Source organism: Aythya marila (genome assembly GCF_965140915.1).
Source record: "Aythya marila genome assembly, chromosome: 5".
Taxonomy (NCBI): Eukaryota; Metazoa; Chordata; class Aves; order Anseriformes; family Anatidae; genus Aythya; species Aythya marila.
Window position 1 is genome coordinate 35,109,934 of NC_139046.1, and position 13,507 is coordinate 35,123,440.

At 39.8% G+C, this 13,507-nt stretch overlaps 1 protein-coding gene across 6 annotated transcripts in view; it reads left to right on the forward strand.

Annotated features, from left to right (window-relative positions):
* The window catches only part of DPF3 (double PHD fingers 3), a gene marked incomplete at its 5' end in the record, with an annotated part of 159,261 nt that overhangs the window by 123,447 nt on the left and 22,307 nt on the right, over positions 1–13,507 (forward strand). For 3 of the 6 annotated variants that reach the window (XM_082760931.1, XM_082760928.1, XM_082760930.1), the window contains one exon: positions 5,622–5,750. In XM_082760931.1, the coding sequence (XP_082617057.1) occupies positions 5,622–5,750 (129 nt within the window). Of the gene's footprint in view, positions 1–5,621; positions 5,751–8,826; positions 10,419–13,507 lie in introns of those variants that run through there. The other 3 variants (XR_014317553.1, XR_014317554.1, XM_082760929.1) reach the window with 2 other exon arrangements.

A 13,507-nucleotide genomic window follows, 5' to 3' on the forward strand; every position in this document is an offset into this window, starting at 1 on the left:
GCCTGCTGGAGGGTCTCTGTATCAAGCGCCCCAACACTTCCCAGTTTGGGGTTAGCCCACATGCTTATCTCTGCTATTAATGATAGAGGAAACACGCCCAAAGAGACTCGCCATTTCCTCTCATTCTATTTGATTTATGTTTTTTTCCTGAAAAACCGCAGTGAAAAAACCCCGTGTTTAATTCATTGGTGAGGACAGCGCAAAAATGGCTGTGCACATCTCTGCCTGGCCACGTACAAGTGAGAGCAAGAGCCTTGAATGCAGCTGAGCTTTGCTTGGCCTCTCCCTCACCACACCAGGGGTTATATATTTTTGTTTTATAGCGTGGTTCTGGGGCAGGGTCTGGGCCTGGGCACTGGGCACAGAAGCACCTCTGGGGCCCACCTCCATGACTTCCACCATTGCTCGTTAACCCCAGCAGTGATGAGGCAGACGTGGGTGCATCTCTGGCCAGGCATCGCCCTCCATTCTCCTTCAGAAGATATGCTTCAAGACAGGCCAGGGTTCACGCTTTGACTCTCCTTCCCCTCTCCTCAGTACCATTTTTTCGTTGTTATTACTTCATTGCAATTTTGAGCAGCAGGCCGAGGGGCCGCGCGGCAACTCCTTGTGCTCGAGAGCTGGAGTCATAACAGGTGGCAAGACCAGAGGCAGCCTGGCCTGGCACGCCGGTCGCCATGGAAACGGGCCAGAACTGCGAGGGATGAGCTCTGTCAGCAGCGGGGGGGAAGGCAGCCCCAGGCACATGGGGGCACTTGGGCGGCGGGTTGGGACGGGATGGCAGCGCCTTGGGATGAGATGGGTCCTCCGAGGGGCTCCGCCAAGGCAGGCCGCGTGCGGCTGAGCGCTGGGCTTGTGCTTCAAGAAGGGAGGTGTCGGAAAGGAAAACTGGGCCCCAGCTGCAGACAAAGGGTCTTGTAGATTTAAAAAGGAAAAAAAAAAAAAAAAAAAAGCAAATCCACCCCTTTTTCTCTGTTGCAAAGCGCATTGACTTGATTCAGGCCTGCACGCAGGTTCCTGTGGTCTCTATTGTGCTCTGGAAATTTCTGTTGCAAACAGAGTAAATGACCTCATTCAAAGCCTTTCGAATTGAATTGAAAACCTCCAATGGACTTTATTGGTTTTGGATCAAGCCCAGAAGAAAAAGGTAAGAGCTGGACAAAATGTGTTAGGAAAAATCCCTTTGGGAACGCATTTATGTCTGATTGTAGCCAATTCACTGTAATCATTTAAATAAACAAGGCACAAGCCCCCACCCTGACCCTGAGGCACACGCTCTAGTCCTCCTCCTCCACCGCCTTTCCAGTCCTGTGGACAAGATACAAAATAGAGATGAAGTGCTAGCAAACCTGGATATACCACTTAAACCGTGGCTCAGTATCAAGCTGCTGTACCCACAGGCTGAAGAAATGTATGTGGCTGTGATTCAGTACTAAGGAGCAGAGAAACCAGTTTTTCTTTTCAGTGCTGTTTCCACCTACAAGTGTTTAAAGATCATTATCCAAATCATTAAAATAACTTCAGCTGGAAATCAGAAAATTGAGAAAATACACTGTTCTACTTATTTAGCTTTTGTTTGTTTTTAAGAGTGTCATTTAGAAGGAAACCTTTTGAAAATATTTGTGTTCTGAACTTTTGGGTTAAAAAAAGGGACAAGCATTGCTTCTTTTGCCTTCCATTCAGGGACAAGAATTGCCTTCCATTCAGGTTATTTATTCTGTGCAGCCATGAGAGCTAGAACCTGAGGCTCTTATCGTGTCACACAGCATCAGAAGAAAATAAAAATCCTAATTTCTTGATGTTATTTCACTAGAAGCAGCTTTTATCATTAAAACAGGAAAATAATTTTTAGATTCTTTGACTACTTTGAGGGAGAAGAAAGGAAGCTAGAATTCTGGCTAGACCACCTACCTGCAAAATCAAGAAGGCATAGAACTTATTTTAAATATTTAAACTCAGTCAATTTGTTTAGCATTTAAGGTTTTGTCTACAGAGCAAAGTTACTTTGTAATATACTACAACATTAATTTAATTTACAATACTTGTTTTGTAGGAAGACTCCTGTGAATGATGTTACTATATTTTAATAAGGAATTTATTCAGCTTACCATTATATAGTTTGAAATTCACTTGATTAGGCTGAGAAGAAAAAAATCTATTTCAGAATAAGAGCAAGCCAAAGTTATTTGGAAATACTGACTTCATTTTCAGTCTGCATCCTATCTTCACATGAATCAGCTTACAGGTACAGTTAAACCATCATCTGACCAGTGCAGATCTTACTCAATGCATTTTAAAAAGGATTTTTAAAGCCAGTATACACTGCTTATTTGGGGGCAGATGTAGATGAAGACAGGGCCTTTGATGAAACAAGAAAGTGAGACCAAGTTGAAACTGCAAGAGGCGGTGATTTAAGTACCCCCCCTATGAGAACACCTTAGCTCAGGCAGTACTCCTCAAAGCTCCACAAAGCTTTTGATCTGTTGTAGCAGTTTGTAATGTAAAAGAAAATCAGAGGAGTTTTGTGTAAGCTAGGACGAGACCATAGTTGTTTTTCACGGCTTTGCTTTAAAACTCTTTCTGATTCTGGGTGAACGTTTTTCAGACAAAATCCTTGGCTGTAGTCACCTGATCAAAATGATTTAGCTAGCACACCTTGGTGAGTTACTTCTCATTAGCTGAGCTATCATGTGGCTTAAGCAAGCACCTTCTACTTTGTGATTAATGTGTGCAAAAAGTGTATACCTAGTTAATTACTCTGTCTCAGATGAAAACACATTAGTCCCTAGTAATTTACTTGCTTTCACTTGTGCATCCATTCCCATACTTTTGTAAATACTTTTATTGATAAAGGGGAGGGATTAGGGTTGGGCTTTTGGTGTATGATATGCTTCTCATGAATATTGTACATTGTATCTTTCTGTCTTTGCTTTGTTTCTTAATTTCCTCATCATTTGTGAACTACAGGAAAATTGAAGTAAAAACTAAGGACATACACAAAAAATCCTTTGAAAGTAAGAACTCTGCTTACTGTCATCTGCAAATCTTTTTATTCTTAAGCCTTCTGTTATTTAGCCTGAGGCTTAATTCGCTGTACAGTACTGATCAAGAAAATAAGCCTGAGTTAGGCTTCATTCCAGTTTTTGTACCCATTAGAATGAAAAAGCATTGGAGACATTGCCTGTACTGGTGTATTTGGCTGTGAAGATGCATCACTAAAGACAACATTGGTGTAACTTCAGGAATTTTAATCTGTGTACAACTTTTCAGGACTGACATCTCTTATCCGAGTCAGATGAGCCAGGTGCATATTATGAATGACAAGCAATAGATGAGCACATAGACACTGACATTAAAAATTAAATGAAAGTGGAAGACAAAAAAAAAAAAAAAAAGTAAGAGGAAGTGATTAAAAAGTGTGCTTTTCCCCTTGCCAGTAGTCTGGGAGAATCCCTTCAGCTTCATCACAGCCGATGAAAACCCTCCACGTGTGCCACACGCCGTAGATGAATTGGTCGGTGTACGTGTTTTCATGAGTTCCCCTGTCCCATTTCCAGTTCGACTGTTAGTGGGTCTTAGGTTCGTGAGCTGCGTTGGAAAATTTAAGTCAGTATATGTTGCACATTAAACCAGTTATGTGATCCTACACCATGTAGAAGTAGAGCTCTTTGCTTAGTACACTGGCAGGCACCTTGAATGGTTGTTTTTATTTGTGGCCTCACCACAGAATTCTTGTGCTTTTGAGGAAGCCAGCTAATGACCCTACTACCAGGTCTTTCCAGCTGTAAAATGCCATGGTGCCTCTTCACCATGAAATTTAATTAGGGCGCAGTAATACTTTGGCTAGATGGCAAAAGGCACTTTGGACTTCACTGAGGGTTAATATTAGGTTCCTAGTAGCTGCAAGGTGCTTTAAGAAACTCGCATGAAAAGTGAAGTAATAAGGAACAAAAAATCACTGGATGCTGGGCTTGCTGAGCTTGTATTGCATTTGACCTGTTTGTAGATGCAGCAAAATATACAGAAATAATGACTTAACTTTTTCAGAGTGAGGCTGCAGTGGGAAAAATAAATGTGAGAGAGATCTGCTTTTTATAAAAAAATAAAATAAAAAAAGTACAAGTAACAACTTTATGACCATTTTGTTACAGCTCTTAAAATGAGTCTGTGTGCTAGGCTTCCACCTGGTTGCAGTTCTTTTCTGCTTATCTTGCATTCGCGTATTAAATGCCTCTCTGCTAACTGGCAGGATGCTAACCTAACAGTGGGAGCTTATGGCTGGTTTTGGGAGAACCAAGGATCTGCTGACCACCATTTCAGAGCAAAACCCATTGTTTAGTAAATACATCAGGGACTTGATGATCATGTAGGAAGATAATGCTGTATTTGCAGTGCTATGGTTTTATTTATTTATTTATTTTTATTTTTCTTCTTAATTTCACCTTACTTGCAATCTTTCAGCTACCAATCTTCAAAAAGCTCAAATAATCAACAGCTGGAAGGGAATGAGTAACTAGATGCACCCAAACCAGAAAAAAACGATGGAACTCAGAGGAAATTTTAATTTTAACTGTATGTCTTGGACTGCTACCAGAAGCCCTTTAGAATGTCATTGTTCTGTGGGGGAAATTTGGATGTGGACAAAAAGATCATTAATAAAGGCTGTCAAAACATCTGTTAAAAATCTGCAAGTTACAAAATATGCATTAAAAGGATAATTAAATATAGATGACACAGTTTAAAGGTCTTCATTTTCTAGTTTGTAGCAATCCACATGGGGTAGGCTTAGGCCAGGTATACCGTTGGAATTTTTATTTTTAATTTAAAAAAGGAAAAACCAAGACCAACCATTTCCCTCATTTCCCTCACCCTTTCATGGTTCCTGGTCAGACTATGGAGGAACAAGAAGTTTTCTCTCTCTGGAAAGCAAAGGAGGAAAATGACAGTTGTGAGGAAAAAAAAGAAAAAAGAAAAAAAAAAAGTGATGGTCTGCTCAACTAGAGATGCTGAAGACTTCTGTCCATTTCTCCCTTCTAGAGGAAAAGCCTCCCCTTGTACTTGAGCCCCAGTGTGTGCCTGCTCTTTTCCAATATTCCTAGGTGGAAAACAAGAACCTAGCCTCCCTCCTTTTTTAGAAAATATGTGAAATAAAACGAGTGAGGGTGCCTCTCCCTCCATCTCCCTGCTGTAGGTTTCTGAGTTTTGGGGAACATGCTTTTCCTTTCTGAAGTTGTGCTTTGTGTGTTTGCATTTATGGCTGCTGTCTGAAAAAGCAGGCTTGGCTTACCAACAGCTTAGGCCTGATTCTGCATTAGGGTATGTTTATATGCTTGTGTGTATTATGAATTCCCTGAACTGCACAGGGATCTCTGGCAGCATGTCCTGGTGAGGGACCAGCTCGGCTGCATTGTGAGGGAAATGGTGAAGTGCATTTCAGGTGAAATAGCTACAGCATACAGTGTACTTAAGATGGAGGTGATTTATACAGCCCAATTCTTGTTTTAATTGACAACATTTTGTGTGGCCTGCAAACTCACCCAGTTAGCATTATATCAAAGAGAAGTGGGAAATATCTGAACTGAATGCTCTTTAAGTAAATCTGATTTCTAACCCGACTGCAGCCCAGAAAGGACCAGACGGGGTCATCATTCCCAATAACTACTGTGACTTCTGCCTCGGAGGCTCCAATATGAACAAAAAAAGTGGCCGGCCTGAGGAACTTGTATCGTGCTCAGACTGTGGGCGCTCTGGTAGGTGACTCCTTCTTGCAACTTTCTTGTACAAAAGCATTTGTGTGTTTTCATTTTTTCTCCTCCTGAAAATTTTGAAGAAAGGCAGCACATTTGGGAGGGAATAGGACGTGAGGTCTTACCTCTTGCCTGTATTTGTGGGAATGGATGATTGGGAAATTTTCTGTTGTAAAACCCATTGTTGGATTCACAATTTTAAGCTAATGGGGTTCTTACGAAATAACGAAGTTTTAATGTATTTATTGGCTTCTGTGAACATTGGTACATGTACTAGTTGTTCTTTAAATGGAAGGAGAAAATCCTATGACAATGTTAAAGAATGGGCTCTGTCTTCAAATGCTGCAATTACAACTATAAATTACTTACAAGATTTATGAAAGTTGCATGACAAGCATTTCCATTGATTACACATTTCATGCATTTCTTCATCCAAAAAAGAAAGAGGGAGGAAATTACAGGGTAGAGATGGGGGTAGCTGTCAAGAATTATCCTCTTACAAGATGACTATCATTAATTTTGTTTAAAGAGGTTTTTATTTCTCCATTTTCTCCTCTTCTCTCTTTTTAAATGTAGGCAGTTGTGTCTTTCCCATTTCTAGTTGTCTTTATTTCTGGACAGTTCTCTTCTCTTCTCTTCTCTTCTCTTCTCTTCTCTTCTCTTCTCTTCTCTTCTCTTCTCTTCTCTTCTCTTCTCTTCTCTTCTCTTCTCTTCTCTTCTCTTCTCTTCTCTTCTCTTCTCTTCTCTTCTCTTCTCTTCTCTTCTCTTCTCTTTCACTTTCCTTCTCTCTTTCTCTCTCTTTCTCTCCCTCCCTCCCTCCCTCCCTCCCTCCCTCCCTTCCTTCCTTCCTTCCTTCCTTCCTTCCTTCCTTCCTTCCTTCCTTCCTTCCTTCCTTCCTTCCTTCCTTCCTTCCTTCCTTCCTTCCCTCCCTCCCTCCCTCCCTCCCTCCCTCCCTCCCTCCCTCCCTCTCCCCTTTTGTTCTCTTGTTCTCTTTCTCTCTCTCTTTTCTTTTCTTTTCTTTTCTTTTCTTTTCTTTTTTTTTTTTTTTTTTTTTTTTTGAATTTTTGTCCCAGCTGAGCAGCTACTCAGAGTTTGTGTGGGAGGTGGTGGCAATGGTAGAGGGAATGGGAGACCTCTAACAACTGCATATTCCAGCTTTGGTCCAAGTTTCCAGTTGTGATATTTCTGGACAGTGGTGATACTAGTGGTGATAAGACCATAAAATGTAAATTTGAAAACCAAAGAGACCTTGAAATTCAGTATTGCTGCTGCTGCTTCTGTTCTGTGGTCACTGGAGGATGTTTGTTGCGTGATGGCTGCAATGCTATGTGAAGTGTTCTCGTGATGAAGGAATGGCCTTCTCATATTCCTGCTGAGATTCATAGTGAACTTCTTACCAGATTCAGTGGGAGCAGGACTAGGCTCTCACTGACAAATTGCCTTCTGCAGTTGTTGTGACCTCTGAAGATATCCTGAAGTGATACTGACTGGTCACCAGAGGACCACTGGTGACCCCTTTGGTTTTCTCCAGGGGCATCCTTATGAATCCTGCATAGTCAGTGGCATGGACCTTTTAGTGTATATGCATTTGCTTCTTAATAACTAAAGGGGGAAGCTCATGTGGTCTGTGGTGCCATCTTGGAAGAGCATTCCTCTTCTCCTTGATTGCTGTAGTTCAATATAACTCATTTCAGCCTTGTCCTGATACGGCGCAGTGAGACAGATCCATATTTTTTGCTATTTAAACATTGCTATGGTGATTATATCAGAATGTAACACAAATACATTAAATCCCTTGATGGCTTAGTGTGATAGAACAAGTAGATCCGCATGTAACCTAAATTGTGCAAAATCAGTTCCATTAAATGCTATCCTTGTACAAATTCGGACCCACCTGGGTCATTCGTAAGGGTCTGCAATGGTGTGACTGATGTGTGATGGAAGCAATTAAGGTACAACCACACACTAATCTGTAAACTAAAACAATGAAAACTCTTTGGTGGCTGCCATCTTTCTCTTTCTTGATAATGGGCAACATTTTCATTATACTGAAAGAGAGGTCATGGAAATTATGTTATTTCTTCCCTTCACAAGACGAGTAATACCACATCCCTGTAAGGTGGTTCATCTACCAATTATTTTGTTATATCCATTTTATTTTTGTGAACAGGGTTTAATTCTTCGTTTCTCAAGCAATGCAGTGTACTTAACCACGCAGTTATATGGCTGATTGGTGTAGCTGGAGTGGGGACCAAACAGTCGGTTACTTAATATCATGTTAGTGTTTCCGAGTAATGAATCAGTTGTCCCCTACACACTGACCCTTTCGTTTTGCTGGGGCACAAGAAATATCTTTTTCTCTACCTTTATTGGAGAGGGATTCTGAAGGTTATGCTATTAATCACATAATGTGTTTGATTGAGGGAGAAAATAAACCTCAATTTCACAGATACCAGTACTTGACTTCTATTTTCAAGAGTCTTGTTGTTGTTGTTGACATTGATGTTCTGTGTGGAGAATTTCCTGTTGCATACTGAAAGTTGGATTAACGCACACTTTTGAACTTTTCAGTGTTCCCCAAGACAGGTCACTTCTCATCTTAGTTGTTTTAGTTATTGAATTGTGTCTGTTTGTTTGTTTGGGGTGTATTTTTAAAGGAGATGACATGAAATTGGAATAAAAGCATTTATTTAGTTTACTTCCACTTAGTTTTCAAAATGTATTTCATTTTTTCCATAGAAGAGGCTGTTTAGGATCAGGTGAAGGACAGGAATAAAAGTCCTGAGGCTGATGAGATGTCTAATGGGTTACATTTCTATAGCAGTAAATTTGTGACAGTTGATGCCAGTCTGAAGGACAGTCATTGTGCTTAGAAGCTCTAATGGTGTCTAATTACTTACACGGTCTAAAATTCTTTTTAAATTGATCTAAGTAATCACGAGAAAATATTTTAATGTCTTCTGAAGAGAGGAAAATATGATTAACCCTTTCGCTGCCATAGCTATGGGCACCTGTGTTATTTGTAGATATTTTTTTTCTTTGAAAGAGAAACTGACCCTTTTTTATTTTCTTACTGCAGTTCTACCAAGTTATGACGTTGAGGTGTGTGGGCACGTACAAGCACACACCTCTGAGCTCGATAGTCTGTATTGTTTAATAATAATGATGCTTAAAAAAATGATGATGATGATGCCTGTTGCTTAACCCATGTGCTGATATATTCATCATACATGTCAGCTCATTTGGGAAGAGAAGGCAGGAGGGACGAAGCAGCGCCAGCACGCACTACGGAGGACTTGTTCGGTTCCACGTCAGAAAGCGACACCTCGACCTTTCACGGCTTTGACGAGGACGATGCAGAAGAGCCTCTCTCAAGCCGAGGAGGTGGCTGTGGTGGCAGCTCTCCCTCTGCAGACAAAAAGGGCGGCTGCTAAAATAATTAAAAAGACGCACAAACTCTGAGCAATTTGCTGTCCATTTTACTACTAGAATTATTATTACCTTTTTCTCTCTTTTTTTTTTTTTTTTTAATTTTAGGTCCTTGGTTTTTGTTTTGTTTTATTTTGTTTTTGTTGTTGTTGTTGTTTTTCCCGTGGGGTGTACACTGAAAGCACAAGCGCTTAAAGCTCTTGACAACTACTTTGAAGAGACAGAAGGTTTTGATTTTCCTGTTTTTTTTTTTTTTTTTTTTTTTTTTTTTTTCATTTTAGTTTGTTTTTCTCCCACCTCCCCTCCCTTCTCTTTCTCTCTGGAAACATAAAAGGTGGATTTAATATTTTTTTTTAATAGTGAGCAGAGTTGATTTTGTTGTCTTTTAATATATATATCAGCAAACCACAAAAAATACAGATGGGTTGGAGAGCATGAAAGAAAACCCAAATAGTTTTTTTTAATTATTATTATTTATATATTCTATATATTATTAGAAAAAAAAAAAAGATACTTTTTAAATAAAAATACAAAAAAAAAAAACACAAAAAAGCAATGGATGTCTACTTGATGATAGAACTGTTTCTAGAGAACCACTGTGGGCGGACTCTATCCGAAGACAAGGAAACCCTTGGTGTGATGGCTTCTGCATTTTGCACTTACTGTACCATGTGGAGTTTGGCTCTTCTTGTACATCTGCTACACTTGTCTTTAACAGCTTGAAGGCACAAGCAGCTCCATTGAAGACCATGACCTTGGGGAACACGTTTCCATCATCCGTCCTTTGGATACCTTTACACTCAATAGATCTCTTCCTTCCTGCACCCCTGCATCTTTTCCTCACTCCGCTCTACCTTTTTTTATTATTATTAAATTACTTTTCCTTCACCTTTCACTTCATGGATAGCAATTTCCAAGCATAGGGACGGCATATGAATGGCAAGTCATAGACATCAAAGACAAAACAGATGGAGGAGCAGAATCATGGAAGAAATGATATGGAAAAATACCTCACCTATACTTTTCTTTCCATTTTTAAATTTTAATTCACAGCATTTTTTTCTGTGTCGCCCAGATTTTTCTCTCTGTAGTGTCTTGTGAGACACTTTGTTTGCTTTTCAATAGCTTCTCTTGAAATAAACCAAAGCAATACTCATTAAAGTTCCATGGGCAATGGCGAAGAGTGACTCCCTTCCCAGCGACTTTCCCAGAAAGGAGGAAGCATGCAGCAGAATTCAAAAGGTATGTCCTAGCTGAAAAGTCTTTCACTGATTGTGAAATCTCTGTTCCCTGGATTTTCAAGAGACCCTTGAGTGAACTTTGTTGTAGGAGTAAATACTGTGGATTAAATTGTCTTATGAGTATGTGCCACATTCAAAATATGAGTATGTGCCTCTTATGAAACTTATTGAAGTTATGTGGGAGCAGGATCCAGCCTTGTTTACAGTCAGAAGTGAAGTCTATAAAAAGATTTAGTATGTAGGTTATGTTTTCCTGTCCTAATGCTGGTGAAAATACTCCTGGAGCAGAGACAAAATTAGGTTCTAAGGTTGTGTTTTTACTGATGCGTATAATGCCAACAAATAGGGTGAAATCATGACCCCATTTAAATCAAAGGCAAAGTAGACATTTATATGGGCAGTGTGTAGTTCTTAAATTGGAGATATTTGATTCCAGAATAAAAATCTCAGCCTTGTAATGAAGACTTTGGATACATATTGTTCTAATATGTGAATGAAGCCTGTCCAAACAGATTCCTCTTCTTTTTCTGGGCACAGTACTGTCTGTGAGAGTTCTTTCAACAATTTTTTCTTTCCATAAACCTTAAAAAAAAAAAGAGGATCCAGTCATAGAGCTTACCTCAAATTCTTTATTGACTTTAGGCCTAGAATAATCAGTGGCCAGATTCTGCTCTTAGGTACGTAGATGTAAATCCAGAATGATGCTACTGATGTTTAGATTACATTAATAATCTGCCCTCAGAATTAAGTGTGCTACAAAATGTTACAAAATACCTCCATGTGTTTATAGTGTAGAATAGGGAATGTAAGAGTCATGTGCACCTGTGAGGAGAAAGCCTTGTTTGAGCTTTTTCCATATTGACAATCTTTTTCTGTTGCTGTTCTGTTCCTGCTGGTGTATTATAATCCATCAAGTGTCAAATCAATGATATTGTGACTTAACACTGTCAATGAGAAGTGTACTTTAACTGATGAAAACATTCATTCATTCCACAACCAGTCCTTTTTTCTCTGAAAGAATACAGCAGATTAATTCATAATATTTTGCCATTCTTCTGTATTTACCAAAAGCTCAAACTTCAGGTGGTTTCCAGGGGGGAGGCACAGGCATACAGGTATCTGCCAAAATCCCTGAGAGGACGTAGTTGGCTCATTTGTATCATCTTGTGTGTGTGTAGTTAAACATATATCAGAAATACATGTGCACAGCTACATACACACCTATAGACAATACAGACGTTAAAATGAAGAGCACAGCAGTCAAGATAGCAGACACTTCCTAACCAAGAATAGATGGAATCAGCACTTGCATGAATCTTATGTTGGCTCACTCATTTCATACTGACCTTACTGTAAGCAGAGTCATATCTTTAAAGTCCAGTGGATTTCCTCTAATTTTACATTACTGTAACTCAGAGCAGAATCTGGTCTAGAGATGCAGTCGTTCACAGTTTTCAAAGGAATACCATAAACCTGAAATCCTTTAGATTAAAAAAAAAAAAAGTTCAAACTGATTGCTTCTTTTTCTCTGCCCTTCAATCCCTGCACTTACATCAATGTTACTAGTATTACATTCTCTCCCTTAATTTCTTTTTCCTTCTGTTGTTAGTCTGTGACATGGCCATGTGAACAATAGGAAAAATGGAAAGGGAGCAGTACATAGAAATGTGCCAAATGGAAAGCAAACAAGGAACATGATTTCTAGCATCTATCTTGCATCCATTTCTTGTGTTCATGTAGCAGTCATATCACACAGATGAGTTAAAGAGTTTTCATTTTGTACAGCCAAAGTATACTTAGGTGAAACAGACACTTGAATTATTAAAGAACTGAAGAGAGCTCAGTTTTCATGAGCTGAGGAACACCAAGTTTTGTTAATTTTATCTACTTTTTGCAGTCTGAGAGGTGGATGCTTACCACAGTTGGCACCAGGCAACTGCACGTGGCTACTGGTGCAGTGATGGCAGCACAGGGCTCAGCATTTGCTGACTGCTGTGTTTACTCAGCTTCTTGCACACTCTTGCAGCCCATTCTCAGCTCTGTGCTGCTGCACTGACTGTTGTCCTAGCAGCACCTGGGCTAGCTAGCTGAAATTTATCCAGATATATCTTTCTGAAGAACTTCAGTCACCGCAATAACTGCAGAATAGACATACTCTAAATATAATTTTAGACATACTCTAAATATATTTTTTTCCAAGTGGAGTCCTTACCATTGTCTTTTGTGAACCATGCCTAACACATTCTGGGCTCTTCTGGAATACAAACAATAATCAGATGCCCATAATTCATTAAATCTTGATTTAGTTTCACAAATGCAGTTAGTATAACAATGCATACAGTCTTAATCCTTTCGCAACCTAACCACCCATCTTTGTGACAACTGGGTAGCACAGTGCCCTCAGAAAGAAGCCACAGCTCACAGAGTGCATAAGGCTGCCAGCAGACATTTATTACAGATGGCATACAAAAGTACCCATTACTGTTATTTATGCCATTAATGTGTATATGGACAGTCAAGCTAGTCCTGTAATGTGTAGTAATGTGTAAATGGACAGTTCAAGCTAGTCCTAAGGAAGGAAGGAAGGAAGCAAGGAAGGAAGGAAGGAAGGAAGGAAGGAAAAATAAATTTGTTGTTATGGAGAGCAGAGTGGTCTTTGAATTCCTCAGGATATCATATTAGACTGAGATAACCAACCTGAGGAGAAATCTACTTCTCACAGTTTAATCAAGTAGGCTGAGCAGTGGTACTGGCCATAGGAAGGCATTGATCACAAGGAGGAGGTGAAGATGTAGAGATGGAAGCTAAAAGTATACTTGTTTAAACTAGGTTGTAAAGCAGTGTTAACTGTGAATATCGAACGGAGAGCTGATGTGGAAATGAAATACTGTCAGGGTAGGCGCTGCTGGAGTGAAGACTGGGAACAGGGAAAGAAAGTTGGTCAGCTCATAAGTCAAAGATAAAGCAAAGGCAAGGGGCTGCTTGCATGAGACCCTCTCAGATGACAAGAAAATGGCACTGTTATGAGGTAGAACATACATAGGAGGAGGTTTCATAAATGCAGTGGGGAGGAAAAAAAAAGCAGGGAGG